Source organism: Candoia aspera, chromosome 4 (assembly GCF_035149785.1).
Source record: "Candoia aspera isolate rCanAsp1 chromosome 4, rCanAsp1.hap2, whole genome shotgun sequence".
NCBI classification, from domain to species: domain Eukaryota; kingdom Metazoa; phylum Chordata; class Lepidosauria; order Squamata; family Boidae; genus Candoia; species Candoia aspera.
This window is the reverse complement of record NC_086156.1, coordinates 53126230-53151958: the sequence shown is the minus strand read 5'-3', so window position 1 is coordinate 53151958 and position 25729 is coordinate 53126230. Positions and strand designations below refer to the sequence as shown.

At 37.9% G+C, this 25729-nt stretch overlaps 1 protein-coding gene across 1 annotated transcript in view; it reads left to right on the top strand.

Annotated features, from left to right (window-relative positions):
• VPS41 (VPS41 subunit of HOPS complex) overlaps positions 1–23912 on the top strand; it is a 126879-nt gene extending 102967 nt beyond the window's left edge. Inside the window, exons 19-30 of the mRNA XM_063304157.1 lie at positions 2182–2309; positions 3790–3934; positions 5399–5440; positions 5554–5604; positions 7486–7623; positions 9485–9539; positions 10539–10679; positions 12433–12569; positions 17957–18056; positions 18468–18512; positions 20164–20243; positions 22167–23912. Coding sequence (XP_063160227.1) covers positions 2182–2309; positions 3790–3934; positions 5399–5440; positions 5554–5604; positions 7486–7623; positions 9485–9539; positions 10539–10679; positions 12433–12569; positions 17957–18056; positions 18468–18512; positions 20164–20243; positions 22167–22247 — 1143 coding nt within the window. The 3' untranslated portion in view covers positions 22248–23912. The remainder of the gene's footprint in view (positions 1–2181; positions 2310–3789; positions 3935–5398; positions 5441–5553; positions 5605–7485; positions 7624–9484; positions 9540–10538; positions 10680–12432; positions 12570–17956; positions 18057–18467; positions 18513–20163; positions 20244–22166) is intronic.
• The last annotated feature ends 1817 nt before the right edge of the window (positions 23913–25729 follow it).

Sequence of the window (25729 nt, the reverse complement as noted above, 5' to 3'; positions counted from 1 at the left end):
TTTGTTTTGGTGCCTTAGACTCCTAGCAACCGCCTGGACAAGTCCCTGCAGTTTTCTTGGCAAGGTTTCAGAAGTGGTTTGCCATTGTCTCCTTCCTAGGGCTGAGAGGGAGCAACTGGTCCAAGGTCACCCAGCTGGCTTCATGCCTAAAGTGGGACTAGAACTCATCTCCTAGTTTCTAGCCTGATTCCTTAACTGCTACACCAAACTGATTTTATCCCTCGTGAGTTGTTCTATTACCTGCTAAAAGTTATCCAATTAATGGCTATCACTCTAACTTGTAGCCCTCCCAGGGGATTATTATATTGACATGGTGGGTGGGCTCACTAGCTCCAATGAAACTGAGGAAGGTGTTGATAGTCACCATTGCTGGTAAGGTTGAAGTGGGACACTAAGGGTTATCCATAATGGGAGTGGGATCAGGTGAGGATCTGCAGATATAGAGACATGCAACACACTTAGGAGAAAGTACAATTGGGGAAGAAGCAATTGGAATTGTTTTCCATATTGCTAAGAAAACTCTATGGACGTAGCTGAAACATTTAGACAAATTTGGCTGTTTGACATTGAGATCTTGAGGCTAAAAGGCTTTCCTTTAGTTACAGGGGGAGAGAGCATACACCTTTTTTGAGTGATCTGGAGGAGATGCAGCCCGACCAAAGCCATAAATAACTGTAATTAGTGAGGGGCAGTATTAAAATAAGAGTCCTAAGGACACCTAAAATTGGCATATGAAAAGTGAGAAGGATGAACCAAAGAAAACTTGAAATTGTCAAAATAGAAATGCAGTGTACTAAACTGGGTATTTTAGGAATAAGTGAATTTAGATGGACTATGGATGTTAACCTTGTATGGTAATCCAGACAAGATTGGGTGGGTTGGAAATTTTAAATAATTATATCCCTGATATCTATATTATACATGGGATGTTGAATTTTACAGACTATGATCATTATAATCTTTCCCCCTCCCATTTTAAAACTTTTAAATTCATTTTTCTGCCTCAATAACTAACTAGGGGCTTTTTGGCATTCATCAAAAGACCATGAGGTAAATGGCATTCCCATAGTGCTTGTCTTCCATATTCAGAGGTAAATTGAATATTGACCCTAATATTCAGAGATGAACTTCCTCTGAAAATCAACATTTGATATTGATAGCCATATGAAATCAAGCTGCTTGTAGCATGTAGACACTTGCTGAATGCATGGAATATTGTAGGTAGAGTTAAATAAAACAGTTTTACTAGATGTGTAAGAGATCCTAACATGTTACATTTGTAACCATACTTTCAAGGGAGCTTGATGTACATGGAATTACATAATATCCAATATTCATGTATGCAATCTCTCTACCCTTTGAATCTTACCAAACTAAATAAATATTTGCATGTGCTTTAACAAACTTTATTATTTTAAATTATTTCACCTTATGAAAAATTGACATATTGTATGTGCATTGCAGTAATGTAAAAATACTGGGAAGATAACTTCTGCAGTTGCAGTAACAAAAAGGTTATCAAATGAGCAAATAAATGCAAGACTAATCAGTAGCCTGTTTCACCATGATCCTGGGAGTACATTATAACTGTTCTTGGACTGCTGGAGTTACAATAAGAATATTACTTTCCTTGTATGTGCAGTTATTCTATAGCATGATTCACTTCATTATTCATAATACAAGTCATTATGACTCTTGTTCTCTAGATTATCTATGTAAGATCCAGCATGCACAAGCAAAAATTGACTTTCCAGTAAATCAATCTCTCATATAAAGCTGTTTTGTAACTAATTGCATTGGGTGTGCACAGGCAACCAGTTCCTATATAGTGTGAATATAAACTCTTTGGGAAGCCAGTCATTGGGCAAACCATTGCCCAGCCTTGGAGGCCTGGAGATTTTCACACTGTAGCATCTGAAATGTAAGGACATCACAGGAATGGTATCACACCCTCATCACTTGGCAAATAAAAAATTAATAGCTAAGTGATCATTCATATACCTAGGTAAACCACCCCTTCATAAAGAGTTGTTTATTCAACTGTTGTACAGACTTATGAATCACGTTTTTTGAAAAAAGACTGTCCCTGCTCCAAGCTGACCCATGACAAAAGAAAAAATGAGATAGCTCTTAATGAATGGGTATATACAAAATTAAAAACATGTTTTCAATTATTTCAAGGGTTTTGCAACCTTAATTAAGGAATGGCCTGGGAATCTGTACAACAATCCAGTCATTGTCCATGCTGTATTGGACCATCTGAAGAAAGATCCACAGAACAGGACGTTGCTGAAAACTCTAGCAGAGTTGTAAGTCTGTTGACTCATGAATTTGAATGGCAGCCTTAATTGATTATCCTCTGAATAACTGGATGTGGTTCTTTCCCTGAATAACCAGAATTTTAAATATGTTTTTCAACATAAAATTAGTTTGACTTCTTCCCATCTCCACTTTTGAGGTGGGGGGAGGAAATTCAAATATTTATTAGCAGTTTCATTTGAAAAGCCTTACATCAACAGCAAAATAAGAGTGTTTCAAAGGGAAGGAATATTGTACTTGTCAGTTTTTCATTATATAAAATTTATAAGGCAGGGAAGGGAGCATCTCATACTGATGCACCCAAGTATCAGAATCTGGTGTGTCATTACTGTACTTTTTTTCTTGAAAACCAAGCTCATGAACCCTGTTATTCAGGCTGTATCAGCCTTAATACCTGACTTTAGTTCCTTACTGAACACTGGGAGATTCTGTTGAACAGAGTTGTTTCATCCAGCCTTTCCTCCTTGTCTCTGTGTTATTCAACTTGACTTTTAGTCTGCCTTAGCCTCTAGTTCTTAGAATGTTGGTTGCTTGTGCTAGAAACAGATGCTCATCTACAGGATTGACTCTGAGCTTGTCCAAAGCCTGACTTTTTTTTTCAGGTTCAATGGGAAATGTGTAGATTCAGCTCCAGTAAAGTTGAGAGGGAGAAAAGTAAGACCCCACTCAATCTTCACCTCCCACCCTATATGCACTGTACTTTAAATAACTGTACCTAGAAACTGTTTGTTTTAAGAGCGTTGGACAAAATTCTTGATACAGCAAGAATTGTGCCTGCCTATATTTTATGATTGATTGATTGATTGCTTTTTATTTTTTTCAGTCTTACTGTTCTATTTTATATTTTAAATATTAAAATATTAAAATGAAAGTTTTAATGGGGAAGGGTGCTGTCAGTGAAATTTTAATAAAGAATTAAATGGATACCGAGAGAGGGCTAATTGTTGAAAATATCATTAAAATCCACAGCACAGAAATCATGGTGCAAAAGAGGCAGGGATCTAGATGGAAGCATAAATATTCCAAATTGCAGTTTTCTCTGATTTGTTTTCAAGTTATTGGTGGCTTGAGGCAAGCTGCTTTTCAAATGTGTTTCATTTTCTTAAGTTTTTATGCTGTGATGTCAGTATATAAATATGTCCTTTCTATATGCTTCTTCTCTCAAGAATGCCTGAATGGATCCTTAAAAATACCCCAGATTGGTCTGCAACCCTTCACTATTTAAGGTTTTGACTATCCTTGAAGCATATCTTAATCAAAAAGGCTAAGGATCATTGGGGGTCTGTGTGGAAGAAAATTGAAGGAAAAAGTGACATCCAATTACTTTTCTAATACATGTAGACAGAAAGTGTTTTCCATTATTCCAAATAACTATGGAATGTTTTAGCCAAATGTCTTCTGTGCTACTGGATTGCTTTGTCAAAAGGCCTACATCTGGGTCTGTTCATAACATACGATCTTTCTTATTAGGTACACCTATGACCAGCGCTACAGAAAGGCTCTTGAAATTTACCTCACACTGAGACATAAAGATGTTTTCCAGCTGATCCACAAACACAATCTTTTCAGTTCCATCAGGGACAAAATTGTTCTACTAATGGAGTTTGATTCAGAGGTATGATGGATTTCAAGTGTGTGTTAACACTTTTTTCTCTGTAAGAATGCTTGCAGATAGAAATGACCTGAATTTAACAAATTGAACTTTTTATTATGATGTCTGAGATAGGCAAATTAGTTACATAGTCACATAATTGTTTTTAACAACAATGTTTGCTTTTCCAAAATATGTTAAAAGTGGAAAAGCTGAATTGTTTTAAGGAAAAGGATATCATACTAGTGGGGGGAGGACTCTAATTTTTCTTAATCCATAATTGTTATATAAGCATTCCCAAGTTGGAAGAACAAAATAGTAAAAAATAGCCTACAATCCATAAACTATTTTAAACAACAGGTATTTTCTTAAAGGACCCAGTAGTCTTTCCAAATGAACATGAGGGATAATGAGCCAAGGTATTTAATGGTGAGGAAGACATCTTAATTTAGCACATGGATACAGCATGTATCTTTTCATTCTGTTTGCTGTTGGCTAATCTGCTTGCAAAAATTCCACCTATTATAACTTGATTGAAGAGATAACAATTTTGATTTTCCTGAAGACTCCCCACTCCCTCCCTGATATCACTATTCCTGGGGGAATTAAGATAGCTGAACTCAAGTGACAGAAATGTCAGATTACAGTGGCTGTTCCAATAAATACAGTGGTCTTCCCAGATTTGATGTCCTTAATATAGCTCCCAGTATCCCTCTTTAGCACTGGGAAAAGATTGTATGAGCTGGGGATGTGGTTGTTGCAGTCCAACATATCAGGAGAGCAGCAGATTAGGAAAAGCTAAATACATTGTCTTGTGCTTCAGTCTTGCACTTCCCTTGGCAGTAAAAGGAGCAGCATAAAGAATGTAGATTTCTGCATCTCTTTCCCTAAGGAAAACCTCACCCAAGTAGGCCCTAGGATGAAATCTACCACCATGAACTAGCTTTTTGATTGCTGCCAAGCATCAATCACCAGCTGTCTGAACTGGCAGTGGAGCTTCACATCTGCTGGGGATTGCAGCCATAGGTTACAGTTGGTGGTGGGTTTTTTTAATAGATGGGTGTGCCTTCAAGTCAGTCTTCATTCCTGGCAACTGCTCAGACAAATATCTGCAGTTTTCTTGACAAGATTTTTGGAAGTAGTTTGCCATTGCCACCTTTCTAGGGCTGAGAGAGACCTAGGGCCCAAGATCACACAGCTGGCTTTGTGCCTAAGGCAGGACTAGAACTCACAGTCTCCCGGTTTCTAGCCTGGTGCCTTTACATCACACTGGCTCTCATAGGTTGCAGTAGAATACCATTATTGCCATCCAATTTCACACCAGCATTTGTACCTTTCTTCTTCCTGGGTGTCCAACTGCCATCATGGCACAGCCATGTCATTTTTCTACAAGATAGCTCAGTCAAAATCTGTAGATGCTTGTAAACATTTAACATTTTGATTTTTGTTTATCTGTTCTCTATCATGGACTTCTTTTTTTTCCTTTAGAAAGCCGTTGACATGCTTTTGGATAATGAAGATAAAATCTCTGTGAGTTTAGTCATTTAATTGTTATTGTTGCATGGTAGCCCCATCCCCTTTTATAAGTAATATGTAAGTAATTTGCCACAAAAACCTTAAATCTTAATTCTCTTTGCTTTTAGATTGATAAAGTTGTGGAAGAATTAAAAGATAGGCCTGAACTGCAGCATGTGGCAAGTATATTAGTTTGTTCTTTATCTTAAAGCATAAATACATCAATACTTATATACAGTGGCAACTAAATAGTCTTATTTTAGCAACAGGGGTACCACTGTGGTATAGAATACTTTAATGATAGAAATTCAGCTACACTTCTTAAAGGAAAACACATGGTTAGCCAAGAGAACATACTGCGGACTGTCTGTCATCAGTAGCACTACTTTCATCACATTACAGTGTGTAAGCAGGACTCCCTCAAGTCAAGCTTGATTCCTGAAAATGTCCATGCTGTTTTCTTGTCAATATTGTAAAGATAGTTTGCCACTGACTCCTTCTGGTTTTTTGTTTTTTTTTAATTTCCTAGGCTAATGTATAAATCTGGGATTTTGTGGTCTTCTCCCATCAAATTCCTAACCAGACTTGACCCTGCTTAGCTTTTTGGGGATCAGCCTGGGTTGCTTAGATGCTGCCAATTGTTCTGCTTATCACATTATAAATCCCAGAACACCTTTAGGCCAATTATAGTACAGGCCATCCTTCCCCAACCCTCCAGATATAATGGATTATTCTGACAATTATAGAAGCTGTAATTCATCACATCATGATTCACTGGGATGGGGAAGACTGGTATGAGCATATCTCCTTCCATGTGATCCCATAATAGTATTTGAGACCTGTCAAGACTTTACTGTATCCAGTGCTAACATGATATTGTGAAGTGTTTTTGGTGAGTGCTTCCTCACACTTTATGTAGTCTTTTCTTTGAAGAGCCATTTATATTAACACCTTTCAAGGTTATTGCAAGATCTGTTTGGTTAGACTAACCTTTGATACTAAGGACTTGAGGATCACACAACATATAATTTCAACAAATGATTGTTCCTGGCCTCATATTTGATGAGAAAATGCCACTTGGTAGTAGTTCCAGAAAAGAATCATTGGGTCAGAGTGTACTGAACTGTATTTGCATTCATGGACATTCAGCTGGAAGTGCCATCATGCATGCACACATCACTGTCTTGGAGTTGAGATATTTGTGAGGAAGAATTAGCAGGCTGGGGAAAGCTAAATTAAATCTCTGAGAATTCTACATAGGACAGACAGGCCAACTTTGTGCAAAAGGATTGTAGACCCGGGTTTGACATTAGGACTCAAAACAAGGACCGAATAACATCAGAGCATTGCACCTTCCCAGGACATTCCATTACAGATCTCAGAGTAACTATTTTTGGGGGGTGGGAGGAATCACAAGCACGATTAAGTGAGATATTGATGGACTCACATACAGTACATCAAAAGATACGTAGCTCAACATACATAATGGGTTTTTAACATATTACAATTGTTAATTGATAAAATACTTATGTCTCACATATAACATGAATCTGCATAACCACTCTGCCTTCCCCTCCCTTTCCCCCATCTCATCCAATTTAAATCATACATCAGTTTAGACACTCGATGCATCTGGTGAAGTGAGCATGAAAGTTAATGAAAGGATATACCTTTTAATACATTTGTTAGTGTGAGAAGGTGCTATCAGACTCCTCCTGATTTTTGGCTACCATAGACTAAAATGGCTCTCATCCTAGAATGTACTTCCCATCATAATTCTTCCCTGAAATTTTCCCATCCCTTCATTTGTGACATAAGGAAGAAATATGGATAAAACTCATACTTTCTTCTTATAAAATCAGATTTTGCCATCAATCAGCAGGGTTAAGGGAGGCAAAATATTGTTTTGATGAGCATGATGGACTTTTTTTGATGGTTTTCTTTGGGATTTACACTTAGGGAAATTGGAGAGCTAAGTCAGTTATTATTCCAAAATTCATACTTGGGATGATGGCCACTTTACAAGTTCTTATGGTTTGGTTCTTTTGGTTGGTTTGTAGTATTTGCATAAACTGTTCAAGAGAGATCATCATAAAGGACAAAAGTATCATGAGAAACAAATCAGTCTGTATGCTGAATATGACCGGCCAAATTTACTCCCTTTTCTGAGAAACAGCACCCATTGCCCTTTGGAAAAGGTAAGGAAAATGTCTCAAAACTTGCCTTTTTTCACTTAGCATGGTAGGTATTGGTTTTATTTTTTCTGTTGTGAAGTTAGGAGCTTATTTTGGGATTCTTGTATTTATCAGAACTAGCTTAGTACCGGTTTCAATCTGCAGCTGTTTTTCAACTTGGGGCTACTCTGTGTGTAATGCTACCCTCTGCTGGAAAATTTGGGAACTAAACTAAACTCCTGGACTTAACTGTAGGAGTCCACTGTTCTCCTTTATTTTAATATTGTTTTTACTGTGTAAAAACAGTAAAAAAAAAAATTGTTTTTACTGTGAACTGCCCAGGGTTCCCCGTGTGGGGGAGATGGCCAGTGATAAAAATATGATTGATAAATAAATAAATACATATGTATTCGTTTATTTATTTGAAATACTTAATATTGTGCAGTTTAATCCTAAGGAATCTTGGTATTTTTTTTAAAAAAAAGCAAATGCATGCAATAAAATAGTAGAGCAGCATAAAACATAAAGTTAGTCTCATGCTAAGTTAAAACCTTTTATAAAATAAAATCAACCATTCAGGAACTGCTTCTTAGCTTGTACTGAACAGTCATTTGATTGGTAGCCAGGGAGCTTCTCTGGGACAAGATTTGCTTCTTTGGCAAATCTTATTTGCTTACATTCTGGAGTCCCAGATTCATATCCCCATTAGAGTATGGACCTCACTGCCTCCGTTCAGTTTGCCTAAAGAATGGTTGTTACAGGGATAAAATGAAAGGCAACCTCCCATCTCTCCTGCCCCCTCCCCAAGGATTACCATCTAGAACTTCTATAAGGAAGGTGGGAAATAAATGTATGTTGAAAGAAATATATCATTCCCTCTCTCCTATCATACTATCTTTGGTTCTTCTTCTTTCGTATCCAGATCAAACCTTGAGCTGCCAATATGACGCCACCTTCTTGGCTTTGTCATTGGCCCAAAACAAGTCATTTTCAGTGCACACTATTGGTAATAACCATCAAGTCAGCAGGTGGGCCGGATTCTGCATCTCTCCACGTTCACACAGCGTGTTATTATCCATCAGCAATCCCCACTTGAGCATATCAGTCTTACATGTAGGCACTCCAACCCTCAACCTATTCAGAGTCCTCCAAATAACCTCCAAAGGGAGGTCAAATCCCTCAGCCATGTTCTCCTATGGGACTTTTCCTTGGTCAGTGTCTTCTCCCCTCCATCTTCCAATTCGGTTTTGCTCTTGCGGGCCCTCAAGCGTGTTTGTTCTTGCCATGAAACCTTTCCTAGATTTTAGCTGATGAGTTTGAGGCTCATACCCATACAGAGGGTGCCGGGATCATTCTCTTGGTTTGTTCTCTCAACATCTGCTCCACTATCTTTGGTGACAGGTGAGCAAAACAGAGAAGCTTTAAACTATATTTCATTCATTGTCATGTCCTAGCCTCTTGCACTTGCTTTACTAATACTTTCCAGTCTTCTTGCCTAGGGTTATGTTTATGATGCATCTCTGTTCATGAAAATAGCTTTAAGAATACCTTGAGGAGAAGTAAATTGCTTCCCAACCCAAGTTGTAGACCCCAGTTCTACAAAAATCACTGGACTGGTCCTTCTGAAATTATTTGGGGGTTTTAAATTAAGGCCACCTATGTGCTCTTATTCATTATCATTAGAAATGACTCAGCAGGGCAGTGAATAAAATGTGTTTTTTTTTTAGCATTCACCAAACTAGAAAGGTTGCTGCTCATTAACTTTAGGCAGCTATATTATATTCCACTGATTTCAGTTGGCCTTAGAAACGTGCTGCTGATCTTGGTGTTATTTATCCATGATGTTTGATTGTTTCATATTAACATTTGTTTTTTGAAATTACAGGCTCTTGAAATATGTCAGCAAAGGTTCTTTGTGGAAGAGACTGTTTATCTTTTGAGTAAGTAGCTGTACTTTGCTTTGTTTTGTTTGCTTTTACTGAGAAATTATCAAACCAGTATTTCTAGAACCTGTATACAAAATTCTTCCCAAGAAAGGAAGGTCAGAAATGAAAAAAAAAATGGGGGGGGGGGAGATTTAAAGATTTAAATTCAAAATAAACTTTAATTTTAATTTGATTTAATTTAAAGATTTAAACTCAAACTTGTGTAACCACTAGCTACTGAATATCAAGCATTGCTGATGCATGATCCAGACTGTCATGGCTACCACAGATGAGGTTTTGCACATCCTGGCTGCTCAGATATGGTCATAGATGCTGCTTTTAATAAGAGGCTGATGTTCCAAGCACATCTCTTTCTGGGGGTTTTGCCTGCAGAGCAGCTTGGTTAAAATCTGTTATTTTAACAGATTTTATCTGTTTTTATCTGTCTATGTTAAATCAATGTTGGTGCTTAAATCACAGTTTTATGTGTTTTCCAACTGAAAATGGTAGGAAGTTGTGTGGCTGATATTTTGCACAGGTCTGAAGGTAGCGAGGTTTGGTCCTGCCTACACTTTCGTGCCCACCCTTGGATGAAATCCATGCTGCTTTTTCAACCTGCATCACTGCACATAATTCAGTATATAACTTAATTCCACAAGAAAGTATTTGAATGTATTCTGGGCCTATTGATTTCTTTGGAAATGGAATATATTGCTTTCATTTAAACAGGTGCTCTTTCCTGAAACTAAAAAAAAACAGGAATTTTAAAACGTTTTAAAAGAGCCTTTCCCAATCTGGAAAGATGGTCCAGATGTTATGCTCCCATTATCTACCTGCATGGTTATGTTTGTTGGGAATTATGAGAGTTGTAGTCTAACACATCTGAAGTCCACCAGGTTAGGGAAGGCACTTTTCAAGACAATAAAACCAGGAGGGGAGTGCAGTTCTGCTCGTAGAGCTAAATGGTACTTTGTTACTGTTTTTAAGCTATTCTTTTGCATTTTTTCTTTCTAGGTCGAATGGGCAATAGTCGAAGCGCCCTGAAAATGATAATGGAAGACCTAAATGATGTAGATAAAGCTATTGAATTTGCTAAGGAGCAAGATGATGCCGAACTTTGGGAAGACCTTATTTTGTATTCCATTGACAAACCCCGTAAGGAATGTGGTCTTTGCCCAGTTTATTATAATATGGTTATGTCTGTGTCAGTGAGACGGAGAGAGAATTTAATTAAAGATAAAGAGGAGAGAGAAGTAATGTATTCCTCTCTTGTACACAAACAGTATAGCCAGATTGATTTGGGAATAATGCCAGCTTGAACAGTGCAAGGAACTGAATTGCAGTATAATCACTGTAGCTGAACATCAGTTTAATTATTGAAAGAACACAATGGCACTGAAAAATGTAAGTGATTACATTATTCCACAGTTGTGGGACATTTGCTGTTGCCTGACAAATTAGATGAAAATGCTAGGATCCTTTTTGGTTTCCTAAGCTCCTCTACAAAGGTATTTTGCCTTCCTTAATGGAAAGATATTAAATGGTGTTACGTTTTTCCAAATAAAAATTCCTTTAAATGTGACTAGACTGTCATGAGAAGAAACGAAAGTGCCTTTTCCTTGCACATCTGCAAACGTGCTGCCTTTTATTGCCTGAGCTGCGGTGATTTCATGAAATGTATGCCAGTGTTCTTATTACCAAAATGTAAAATCAGCAATAGCGTTTGCAAATTGTTCTGTGAAGAAATGAAATTTCCCCCTGCATGTAGATACATCGTGAGGAGCAGGTAGGCTGTTGTGGTTGAGGGAAAAACTTCTGTATATAATGGAAGGATAGAAGGAGTTCTGTAAGTGCAAAAGCTAATCTGGGAACGCAGAGTGGAATTAGAAAATGTGATCATGGGAAGCTAAGACTACAAGTGTGGTAGAAGAGCCATAGGCTAAGAAACAGCCTTCAGAAATATTAAAGTCAAAGGCTTATGTTAAAGAATAGTGGAGGAAGATATATCTTTCTGAAAAAGGATAATGTATAAATTGAGATGGATGGAAGGGAGGGCAGGCAAGTTTGAAGCCTAGGAACTTGAATAAAAGATGTACTGAAAGAAAGTGGTGTGGATTAGTCAGTGAGCAAGAAACAGGCCTTATATGATTTTATGGATGTAGAATGAAAAGACCTGATGGAACATTGGGAGAATGAATTACAATAAAACCATTAAGATTATTCTTGCCACAATCAAAGAGAAAATACGAATAAAAGGAAACCACATTAAATATGTGTATAAAACCAAGATGTCAACAAAATATCTCAAGGGTATTTCAGACTGTCCTGTCAAATTATTCAAAGAGTCAAGTCTACAAGAAAACCCTGAGTGGAGGGGAACATAGCTTTTTAATTAAGGAGTATAGCTTAATTTGAGGGGATGCGGTGGCGCTGCGGGTTAAACCACTGAGCTGCTGAGCTTGCCGATCGGAAGGTCGGCGGTTCAAATCCGTGTGACGGGGTGAGCTCCCGTTGCTAGTCCCAGCTCCTGCCAACCTAGCAGTTCAAAAACATGCCAATGTGAGTAGATTAATAGGTACCGCTTCGGTGGGCAGGTAACGGCGTTCCGTTTAGTCATGCCGGCCACACGACCACGGAAGTGTCTACGGACAAACGCCGGCTCTTCGGCTTTGAAACGGAGATGAGCACCGCCCCCTAGAGTCGGACACGACTGGACTTAATGTCAAGGGAAACCTTTACCTTTACTATAGCTTAATTTAAAAGAAGTCATATAGATAACTAGATCTTTCATCACAGAGATATCTTCAGATTTCCATTTATTTCTCACTCTCTCTTTTTAAGAGTAATATATACCACTTAAGAGACTTCAATATTCTGATTTTGAATTGTGTCTTCTGTGTTTCTACAGCTTTTATTACAGGCTTGTTAAATAATATTGGGACTCATGTTGACCCTATTCTCCTGATTCACCGTATTAAGGAAGGCATGGAAATTCCAAACCTGAGAGATTCATTAGTAAAGATTCTCCAGGATTACAATCTACAGGTAAATTTTAAGATTGCGGCTGCCTTTATCCATTCCTCCACTCATGACACTATTGTGCATATTCTTGTGAAGAATGAAAGAAGCCTTTAGGGGAGGGAGCATATTTTAAAGAATAATCATGCCATAGGAAGTAATTGTCTCATTCTACTGCATCCTGATCAGGCCCCACTTTGAATACTAGGTACTACAGTCTAAAAAGAATGTAAACAAACTGGGGAAGGTTCAGAGGAGGGCCAGCCAGATGGTAAGGAGACTGGAGATCAAGTCCTGTGAGGAACAGTGAATCGAACTGAATATATTAGCTTGCAGAAGAAAAGACCGAGAGGAGATATTATAGGAGACTTCAGATATAGAAAGAGCTGTCAAAGGAAGTGGATTTGTGCTATGTTGTTCAGGAGGGCAGGATCAGAACCAGTGGATTGAAACTATAGGGAAGTAGATTTGGCTTAGAAATGAGGAGAAATTTCCTGACAGTAAAAGCTGTCCACCAGTAGAATAGGTTGCCTCACAAAGGAATATATTTCACTTCACTTAGAGGTCTTCAAACAGAGACTCAATAATCATCTATCTGAATTCCTTTAGCAAATCCTACACCAAGTAGGGGTTAGACTAGAGGACCTCTAAGATCCATTCCAACACTATGATTCTATGAAAAGAATTGTCATCAAGGCTATGAAAAGTGGGGAAATAATATTTAGACACAGTTTTCAAATGGAAATGGACAGAACGCATGCTGTACCTGTTTTGTTTTTGTTTTTGTTGGGCAAAGAGACCTAAGGATCCTTGGCAAGTCATCAGCTATATTCACTGCTTGGTTTATGCACTGGTAGCTCCTGATCCAAAGGAAGCTCAGGAAATTTTAGATTGGATAATGTGGCTCAGGCAATAGTGTTATCCAGATGTGGTTTGCATTAAGTAGAGTGCTTGCCACTGTATTTAGAGAAATAGCATGAAGATCACTATATTTGGTAATGCCATTGTCATCATTGACAATGATTTAAGCCTATCTAATAATGATGGCAGTGCTATGAGATGAATGTGTTCCAATATTCATGGCAGGGCAAGACAGAGTTGTCTGTCTGGAATTAAATAGAAAGTAAGTTAGAGCTGCATTCTAAAAATTCCTGTATTTTATATCTCACTATTCAATGAGATGAATATTAAATCATAAATAAAGTAGAGCACTGACAGCTGCAGTTTAATTTATATAGCCATAAAATTGTGCATTCTCTTAAAGTAGAGCCACTCATGCATCAAAAGTGACACATGCCTTGGAGCAGTGTTTAGCTAGTAGAAAATAAATTGCTGTTTCACTGGCAGTGTTTTCTTATTATAATTAAATCACAATCGGCGCTCTGACAAGTCTGCCAGGGTGAGCAAGATTACACTGAATTTTAAGCAATAAAGCAGTAATTTCCTAATTCTGACTCTTTGCATATGCACATGCACATGCACGCACACACACACACACATGTGAAGGATCCTGTATTTTCAACAGCCATGCATTGCAAAACTTTCAAAGATCATGAATATTTTGCTTTCATAAATTACTAAAAAAGGATCCTTCAGCATGAGCCATAGGGTTTCTAATACTCTAGTAAACTGAATTTTGCATGAACTATGTTTGTGTTTTCAGATGTTAATTTTTCCAACTAGCAGGGACATTTCCTATAGCTAGGGCAGGAGAGGCTTTGGGGTTGTATTAATACTGACTAATTCATGGCCCATCCTTTCAGCACTAGGCCGAGTTGGCTCTTCCACTTGTTTCTGGGATACTTTCATTTATCTTCCACTTAGAATCTATTGTTCACACAATTTTCATTTATCTTTCATTTAGCATCCACTATTCACATTATTTTCTGTCTCTGATCACTTCTTTATCATCACCAGATTTCTTCCTAAATAAGTGATGATCCTTGGTTCAAACCTACAACTTTCAGTTTAAATCCGAAATATTTGTGTTAAAATTCTACTTCGTTGTTTGTTAAACCCATGCAAACTTTCCACTATTATTATGTGTTTATTCCCCTAGGCCAGTGTTACTCAACCTCAGCAACTTTAAGATGTATGGACTTAGCTCCCATGTTGAGTAACACTGGGCTAGCCTAAATGGAAAAAAAAATCCAAACAAACCACGATTATTTTTGTCTGATCTGAAATCACTTTCTGGGTTTACAGGAAATGCATTAAAATGGCTTTGCAAGCAATATTAGAGTTGAGGAAACCACGTACATTGCTCTGTTCCCCACTGTTCTCACAGTTGAAAAGATCTCTGGCTTTTCGCAATCAAAACTATTCAATATGTAATAAAGGGGTCAACAGCAGAGCATGGGCTCTTCACAGCTGGCCATACTTAGTTTTCTCTTTGTTGTTTATTCGTTCAGTCACTTCCGACTCTTTGTGACTTCATGGACCGGCCCACGCCAGAGCTTCCTGTCGGTCGTCAACACCCCCAGCTCCCCCAGGGATGAGTCCGTCACCTCTAGAATATCATCCATCCACCTTGCCCTTGGTCGGCCCCTCTTCCTTTTGCCCTCCACTCTCCCTAGCATCAGCATCTTCTCCAGGGTATCCTGTCTTCTCATTATGTGGCCAAAGTATTTCAGTTTTGCCTTCAATATCATTCCCTCAAGTGAGCAGTCTGGCTTTATTTCCTGGAGTATGGACTGGTTTGATCTTCTTGCAGTCCAAGGCACTCTCAGAATTTTCCTCCAACACCACAGTTCCAAAGCATCGATCTTCCTTCTCTCAGCCTTCCTTATGGTCCAACTCTCGTAGCTGTATGTTACTATGGGGAATACCATTGCTTTAACTATGCATGTAGATTTCTCTACATGATGGCAAAACATTGTATGAGAAGATCAGTGAGAAGATCAGCAAGAAGATACTTATTTGGATATTTTACTTCTCCTGTTCTCTGGGCCCAGCCAACACAGCAAAGAACTGAATACCAAATTGCAAGCTGCTGGGTTCTGTTTCAAAATAGGCTTGTAAAGATTGTCCTAGTGGGTGTCAGAGGAAGCCTTTTCACTTGTTTAGTATATGATTCCACTTTTGCATAATGGCAGAATTGGTTCTGTTGACATTGGGAGTATCATTCCTTGTAAGAACTTGTTTCATTAGTTCATCCAGAGAATTGATATCTTTGGGCACTGTTGAAGAAAAATATTTGATATTTGTTTTCAGAAAATACCAATCCAGCTTTTCCAGAGAACGTTTTTCAGATCTTGTTTGCTAATAGTGGGCGTATTTTACATCCTTTTGAATTCAGGAGCAAAATTGTCATTGATCTTAGCTCAGATTATTGATACTGATATTGATCTGAGCCATTGATATTGCTCAGATTATCACAAATTATTTCAGTCACTTCAAGACATATAAGAGAAACCATTGCAGTACACAACAATAAAAACAAATGCATGCAGCACAAAGCATGAAACACAATTTTTAAAAATGGTCATTATTTGTGATTGGCATAAGAGTGCTGCTGATCTTTTATCTAATAGCACTGATCTTTTGCAATCAATAATGAGCAAAACAAACTGAAATGTTTGCTGTTATTATTCTATATGGCTTGACTCCCTAGGTTTATGAAATGAAAAGCTATATATAAATTTGACATTTTCTCCTTTTATTTGCCTAACATTTCATTGTTCACTTTCATATCCTGCTCTTCAACAACTCAACTTCTGTGATGCATTCATTAGGAGGGAGAAAAAGTCTGACTCTAGATTGACTAAAATGGAGCCTGCTGCTGCTGCAGCTTTGAGGCTTCACAGGATCCAAGTGGATGAGATGACTAATACAGAACCTCCTTCCACAACTAGAACAATATGTGGAGAAAAAAGAGAGAACTCCACATGCACTTCCTGTTTTTGTCAGTAGACTTGTAGTTGTCATTAATTCTGGTTTTGCCATAACTCAATGTTTCTCAAGCTTGACCACTTTATGATGTGTGGACTTCAACTCCCAGAATTCCCAGCATGCTGGCTGAGGAATTCTGGGAGTTGAAGTCTATACATCTTAAACTTGCCAAGAAGTCTACACATCTTAAACTTGCCAAAGTTGAGAAACACTGCCTTAATTCATTCTAATGCAGTCTTTCTTGATTAAATGCAGTGTTGTAACAACAAAGAAATAATATTTGTAAAAACCGATTTAATGAAGAGTTTTGCCACTGTCTGCTAATGCAGGGGTTCTCAGACTATGGTTTTTGACCCCCACCCACCCCCTTGGGTCATGAACAAATTAGCCAAATTTTTTTTATCAGGCTTGCATAGGCAAAGTTTAAGCATCGTCAAAACTTTGGTCACTCTTTTGTCTGTGCAGTGCCCAAAAGTTTGAGAATCTCTATGATGTATAAATTACAATTCAATTATTTAAAATTGTTTATATCTTTCTTACCCAACCCTAATGAATTATTTAGCTTTTATAGGTGGGTTGCACAAATTCATTTATTATTTTTGAGGATCACAATAGCACAAAGTTTGAGAACTTCTGCACTAGTGTATACATTTCTGAATCATTGAGCAATCATTAAAAATCAGCAAACAGTAAAGGTGATAATTTTTTATAGCAAGATGGGTGTGAAATTGTTTCAGATGCAATATGGTTCAAAGTTAAGAGAATAAACTTAGTTTCCCTACAGACTTCCCAAGCTTCCTCAGATTTGCTTTCATTTCTCTTCTTGATTACTTGGTCCATATATTGGATTACTTGGTCCAAACCCAGATAAACTGCCATTAATCCATGGTTAATGGAAACCAGCTAGCTTCAAATAATAATTTGGGAATAGTTAATCTGTTAATACTTTTAAGGCAAAGCATTAACAAAAGTGAATTTTAAAACAAGAGATAGAATGAAAAACATTGCAGTAAAGATGAACAATAGGTATCAATATGTAAAAGATTAATATAAATGTAATTGATTAATTAATTGGGAATAATCTGCTAAAATTGATTGAGCAGCTATTTGTTGGAAGGCTGTATTGCTACTACTATAGTTTTAGTTGTACACTGATTTTGCTTCATTATTATATTGCAGCCAATTATTAAGAAAACATCATGATAGATTCGTTTTTCATATGCTATTGTCAAAAATGACATTAAAATGTATCAGAAAATAAGAATTAATAGGACATTTGCAGATATCCATGTCTTTTTAAAGGAAACTTGTTAGTTATATAACAAAGTTTTATCCTGAAATTATAGTAGGATTGCACATGTTCCACTGCAAGTACTTAACCTTGCTAATGTTTAATTTTAATTGCTACTTTTTTAAAGCTCTAGAGGTCATTATCTTTAGTGATAATCATTAGTCTTAGTGATAAGGAGAGTTAGGAAACCCGCTGACAAATTATCATACAGCTGTATGTTTTCCTTTTCTAGATTTTGCTTCGAGAAGGGTGCAAGAAGATTCTTGTGGCTGACTCTCTCTCATTGTTGAAAAAGATGCACCGAACACAAATGCGGGGGGTACTTGTGGATGGTAAGTTCCATAGATTGTTGCCAAATACTGAAATCTAAACCTACCTTGGCACCTGAAGAGCCTTTTGGATTGTTTCCAGTTTTATTTCAGTGACATGCACTTAAAACTATGGGTTAATAGATTTAAGATCATTAAATCTATTCAATACTCAACTCTTTAAAGAGGAGATGAGCCTTGTGATTGCTATAGCAATAACTGTACATATGATTTCTCATTTGGATTATTTAGTCTGCAAAATAGTTCATGAGATATTTGTAAGTACTGAGTAAGTATTAATACTTTCATTCATTTGCTTTGACATCAAGAGCTATTTTTCTTATACTAAAGATTTTCTCAGCTTTGAGAATTACTGCTCAAAACAGAAGCCAATATATTATATTAACCTTTATATTTCACCATTTTTTCTTACAGAGGAAAATATCTGTGAAATATGCCTTTCCCCTATACTGCCTACAGGTAGGATATTATATGGCCATGCTTGGCAGTCACTATAAATGTTCTTTAGAGAACAAATCCTTACTGGAATCTGTTTTAGAATATCTGGTTGTTGTCGTGTTGGTTGTTATAAATGTTGTGTTAGTGCCCTGCCAGTAGACCTAGCCATGTCTGCCTTTCTTTTTCCTTTGCATTCTTTCGCACAGGAAAGAACGATGTTGCTGGTGAGGAATTAAAACCAAAGACATTGGGTAATCCAAGCCCAGAGCCAAATCTGGCCTTTTATAATACCAGTGGAGCCTTTTCTGATACCTGCTTAAAACTGGTGGGATCGCTTCAAGTGGTATATAAAGCATTTCAAATTAAACTATTCTGAATTTGAAACATACTCATCTCAAGTGAAAAAATGTCCCATTGCCAATGCAAAATAGGTTTTTAAAGTGTAAACCAGGCTCTTTAGAGCAGTTTTGAAGTGCAGAATTTTGAAGTCAGAACAGTTCTGTTCCAAATGTGGAAAAAAACATCCTAGCCCTGTAGCCTGTGGCTCTCCAAAACTCATAACTGTGGTCTCCAACCACCAAAAGGTTGCCTCCCCAGACTTAAATTACCTTTGCTTCCCTTGAAAAAGATTAGACTAAGCTATTTCAGACTGTGAAGAAATCCAATTTACACTATGAAAGTGCAATGACATAGTCCATTAACAAATTAATTACTATATAATCAAATAGAGAAGCTATATAAAAAATTAGTAGGAAAAAATAGCTGACTTGAATTTCACTGCTATATTTCAAGAGGCCACAATAATCCAGTTTATGGAGAGAGATCTCAGGGTAGGATCTTTTCACTAATCTACTGTAGACGTGTCACATCTAGTTTCCTTCTCAAGATGTATGTTCATCTTAGAACCATAGATATCTACTTGCTTCATGGATGAACTTTCTCAAGAAGAAAAATAATCTACTTAAATATCCATTCCTGTTAAATATTCTTTTACCTCCAAGTGCCAACCATGGAATCAGTCTTAAAAGATACCTTCACAAGAGAGTCTGAGAAATGTTTTAAATAGAATAGAATGTCTTAATGCAGATGTTTGGGGGGAGGTGGGGGTATTTGCATTTGTAAGCAGGACATTAGAGAATCACTACAATGTGGCGGTTAAAGGCACCAGGCTAGAAACCAGGAGATTGAGTTTTAGTGCTGCCTTAGGCGTGAGGCCAGCTGGGTGACCTTGGGCCAGTCACTCACTCTCAGCACTAGGAAGCAGGCAATGGCAAACCACTTCTGAAAATGCTGCCAAGAAAATTGCATGGACTTGTCTAAGCAGTCATCAAGAGTCAGGACTGACTCAAAGGTGTGGGCACCCGCCCCCCTACACACACAAGCAGAACATTACAAGACAATCTTTCTTGGAGCAAAGCAAGTAAACAGTAGGAAATGTCTTGATATGTCTAAGGACTTGTAGACATTAGCATTTCCACATAACGCTACATGGTTACAGGATATCTCCATGAAGACGCAGAAACAATTGGTGGAAGAAACAAATTTGAAAGTGGTCATAAATATCTGCTTGTTAACAAAGTTATATATTTTACTATACTGTAGTACAGTCTTTTGCTGAATTTTGTTACTTAAGTTAATGTACATCATGTGTTTTTCTCTCTCCCCTTGCCAGATGCATCTAAATCTTTCAGTGTAACAGTATTTCATTGCAGGCATATGTTCCACAAAGAATGTTTTCCTGAACCTAGCACAGTAAGTAACCAATCTAATCTCTCTACATTCTAAAAAATTGCCCTAGTCAAAGGAAAAGGACAAATAAAAATTTTTTGCCAGCTACTGAGAAGAGCATGTATTTACTGAGGATGATAATATGGTAATTGTTCTTACCTGGATCTCTGCAGGAGTTGCAAACTACAGGACTGAGGTGATTCAGAATATTTCTTTTCCTGTTTCCATCTCTCCAGCACACTGTGTTTTAACAGTTGCATTGTTCTGTTAATCTAACTATAACTCAGATATTAAGGGGAACCTTCACTTAGACTTTAACAAAAGGTCATCTTTATATCCCACTTAATAGGGTGGCACTTAAAAATCAAATTATCAAATAAGCTACATATTTTGATAGCCCTAGTGAAATCTACTAATTTAATGATTGAATAGTTCAGGAGGCAATTTAATCTGTGGAAAAAGTTACTTTGCCACAAGAGGGTCAAAATACTTGTTGCATAATTTAGCACTCAAATGCATGTTGCAGCACTGTACTTACTTAACTGGGATTCTCAGTCAGTTTAGCGGCCATAACTTCTAGGACTGGGAAAGATTATTGAGGCAGTCATTTCCTAATTAATTCCTGTCTTGAATCACAGAAGCGACTTTTTCTGCTTATTCCTTTGCAATTAACAGTAGGTAAATTGGTAGAGTCCCCTTGTGGAGCAAGATCAGTTTCATTTATGAGTACTGAAGTAGGTTTAGATTCTTAAATCTGAAGTATGACCTCAAAAATAAATATTAAATATTGTCATGAGGTTTTAACTTGTGGTGTGGAAAATCAGCAGTTACACATTTTAAGATTATTTACTCCAGCAATGGAGTAATGGCTGTAAACTCACTTGTGTATATGTTTGGCAGGCATTTATTCATTTATTCATTTAAATTTTTATACCCTGACTCTCAGCAACTCTGGGCAGTTCACAGATAAAAACACAGAGAACAATAAAATAATACAGTGATAAAAACAAAGAACAAAAGATGGCACAAACTAGACAACAAGCAAAGGCACCTCACATTATGAAGGCTCTCTGAAATACCAGCAAGGTGGGGGCTGTCCAGATCTTAGAGGAACCTCATCCCAAAGGTGCAGGTGCTGTGGCAGAGAAGTAGCGCTTCTGGGCTCACAATAGATGGCACTGCTTAATTGAAGGAACCCAGAGCGCACCAACCCTGCCGGATTGAACCAGCCACACAGATACTATGCGGGACCAGCAGTTCCTCCAGGAACCAGGCCCTATGCCCTATAGGGCTTTATTGGTAACAACCAGCACAGTGAATCGCACTCAGAAGCAAGCTGACAACCAGTGCGGCTCACAGAGCAGGATGTTACGTGGGCATGCTGAGGCGCATTTCATACATATTGATTAGCCTCGGGAGAAGCATATGACTAATCCCATGTGCTCAAAGGAAATTTGGATTTGTGCTTCACAAGCAACAATACCATCCATCATACTTAAAGCAAACTGCTTTCAAAAGCAGTGTACTGGATTACATTGTAGTCTGCAATTCAAAGAATATGAATATGATCTATAGTAAAGCAATAAGGCAGAATATAAATTTCGATATAAGTATGAGAAAGAGAAGTGAAAGAAGTCCGAAATTCACTGGTCACCTACCTATTTTGGCACACCTAATGGATTTGAGCCATAGATTGTGTGCAGGAATTTTGACATACTGTAAGAATGAATGTTCTGACACTCTCTGGCTGAAATTTCTCTTTCATACCTTTTTCTTTACTAAATAAAACAAGGCAAAACAACTATAATTGCTTGATACAATTCTGCTAAGAAAGTAATGTGTTAACACATTTTTTAAAATCATGAACTTGTCAGAGGTTTTGCTTTCATTTGCTGCCAAATATGCAGTAGTGTTATAATAAAACCAATCCATGTCTTTTATTTCCAGGAAACTTCATTACACTTCTGTAACATCTGCAGTGCTAAACATCGTGGACCAGGCAGTGCCATCCTGGAGATGAAAAAATAACCTCCTCTGCCATATCAAAAGCATCTGTATGTGTATGTGACTACTTTCATGTGGGACAACAGAACAATTATATTATATTTAAGGATATGATAAGAAGACCACCTTTAATCCTGCATCTCACTGATGTTTCCTATACAAATTCGAAGTCCTAAGAGCAAATCCAAACTACTGTTGCACAGTTCAAATATGGTCACCTGTATGCTTGGCTAAACCTATATTATATAATGTAAAATAAATCGCAGTGGGAAAACTCATAGTGTTGATATAATATGACTACAAATGAAATCATGCTATGCAGAATACAGTTTGATTCTATAGTTATGAACAGGTACAAACATTAGCTATCTCATTTAGTGCCCACATTCAACTTTACTCTCCATTTAGATCCTACTCATCTTTTCTTCTGAGAATTCAAAACAGTTTCTGATGGTAACAAGACAGTCAGTGTTAATAATATATAAAATACCTGCTGATATTAGGTGCAGGCAGGTGCCTCTAAGAAGCTTAAAGCCATGACTCAGGTTCCAGCTTTCATCTTTTGTCACTTGAAATAATCTAATCTTCAGAATTATATGTTATATTTAGAGTGTTAGGCAAATTTATTGTGCTGATGCACAGATTTGGAATCCTGTGGGAATTCACAAAACTGATTCAGGAAATGGCCTGTGTATTTGCTCTGTTCCAGCCTATCTAGTATACTCCCACCATTAACCCAGCTTAACTTGCTCTGTTTTTTCCTGGGCTGCAGACACACTTTGAAGCAAAGCACTGGGCACAACCCATAATCATTTTTTCTAAAAATGCCTGCAGAGTCCAAAAGCATTTCCATAAATACAAATTATGCTAGTGGCTGGCATTGGCCTCATGCTACATTCCCATTTAGTTTTAATTTTAAACATTTAAAGAAAAGTAAGATCAGATGGAGAGAGCGGGCTTATGGAATCACCAAGGGTCGGATATGACTGAATGGATAATTAGAAAAAAAATCGAAGATCAGATGGCACAGAGTCTAGTAGGCTCCAAAGGAGCTTTGAGGACTCATTGAAGCCCTTAAGCACCAGGTCTACCTGAGATAAGTTAGGTTTCTTCAACCTGGGTTCCTTCAGATGTTTTGAGCTACAACTCCTAGAATCACTGACCATTGAAAGTATGAGATGATAGAAGTTACAATCTAAACTTCTTGAAGGACCTCTACAGGTCAAGGCTGATCAAAAGTTCTACTGATTAGCCATGATAGTTACCTTTCATGAATTTTTCAAAGTGAGAATGCTAAGTAGCTCCCAAGAATGTGCATCTCCTCACCAGTGACTTTGAACAGGCCAAACAAATCAGTAATTTATGGAACAATGCAGTAGGAATGAGGATATATTTCCAAATAGTCGGTATTTACAAGTTTCCTTTCTGTGTCAAGAAGCCCTACATGATACGTAATTATCAGTCAATGGCCCACTGACATTGTTTGTCTCTGAATTGCAGTCAATATGAACCAGAGTATTGGAGGGGGAGGACCACAAATAAAGAACAGCTGCTGATCCTATGGGTACAGAACATTAAAAAAGTAACAATAGACATTGACAAAGTAATAGCAGAAATGGATACCAGTTGTTAAATGATGTCCATGTATTAGCTTGTTCAGTTTTCAATAAAGGTATGCTTTGAAAAGAACTTTTAAGGAATATAATTTGTAGACAAGTGCTTGGAACTTAGTATGGGATTGAAAGAGGAGCAAGGTACCCTGGGCAGAGAAAATGTGGGAACAACATTTTTCATAGTTCTCTCTATTTATTTTATTTAGTGTATGGCATACAATGCCAGGGAGTCTACAATGTTTTTACACACAGTAGATGTTCTGGCACCGACAGCTGCTAGTTCTTTGTTGCACCGGTGCCCCACAAGAGGGCGAGCTAGCTTCACACCAGCTGGCCAGCAGCGTTCCTAGGCTCATCCGGGGCTTTTCTGCCGTTCACGTCCAGGCAGATCCAGCGCCGGTTCCTGCTCCCACACACAGGACCGCTCAGTTCACTCTAAAGGCAGCAAGAAGGCAACTGAGCATGAACTATAAGGAGCTCCTAATTATTCTTTACATACACAAAATATAGGGGGAAAGGACCAGTTTAGTGAGCAGAGGAGATGCTTTGCACGCAAAAGATCCCAGGTCAATCTGTAGCTGCTTTGGTGAAAAGAATTCCAGGCACCAGGTTATGAAATTATGTCTGCCTGCAACCCAGAAGAGTTACAGCTAGAACAGAACAGATAATACAGGGCTGATGGGTGAACAGTCCCATTTGGTATAAAGCAACTTTCTCTGGTTTTATATACTTTATGGGTGTGTTTTCCCTGCATGACCAGTTAGCCACAGATAATGCCCGGAATCTATTTGGTCCAAGCAGAACACTGAAATTAATGGGACTTCTCTCTGCGTGACTAAGTTTGGGTGCGGACAGAATGGATGTGCAGCTAAGTAATAGATTAAATGGGTATTGTGCATAATCATGAGATCTTACCGGGTGTTAGGGGGTGTGCAAAACATGAACCATTTTAAATTTGAAACATCCCATTTTGAATCGGAACTGCCCTATTTCAAATGCAAAGCAACTATTTTGACTGGCAAATGGGTAGTTTTGAGCATTCTGGAAGTGTTTCAGCCATGGAGAGAGCCACATGGATTGCTGGGTGAGGCTAATGATAGAAGGTATCTGCAGAAGTGATGGAAATATTGCTAATATATTGCTTGTTCACTGTGTGTCTGAATCTTGTTGCTTTATTTTTCTGGACTTGTACACCGCTCCAATTTTCAACTGATACAAAAAGAGGCTTAAAATCCTACCTATGTAGATGAAATTAAAGCAACAAAAAATAGTAACAACAGATAATATGTATGTAATAAATGACAGTAGATTCTCATTCACGGTAGTTACGTTCTATAAAGTGGCCATGAACGCTGAGTTAGTTAATACTGAACCTCAACTGGAACATGCATGTCAGGCGACTGAAATTTTTCACCTCTCTGCTCATGTCCACGAATGACCACAAAAGTGCCACAAGTACGGACTTTGGAGTTACAAATAAATTCTACTGAGTAGGCAAATTCCAAATAAGGAATCCATGAATAATGAGGGTCGGCTGTATTTCTATGTCGAGGACTCATAGCCCATATAAACACCTATTCTTACTTACCTCTCAAAAGCCTGTTGATATAACCAGGCTTTATCACTTTCCTGAGTCCCAATAAATGTCGGGGAAGTCAAATCTCTGGGGGAATGCTGTTCCAGGGAAGTGTGACAGTGGCTACTCAAGCTGCTGCTGCTGCTGCATTCTGGACTAGCTGCACCTTCCTAATGGTCTTTAAGGGCAGGTAAAGGGAGACATGGTAGGTAGAGGATATGGCAGTGGTCAAAATGGGAGGTGAGTGAGGCATGCATTACCTGAGCATTTTGGTTTGCCGGGGCATCTAAATATGGCCTTAAAAGATACGTGCTAGG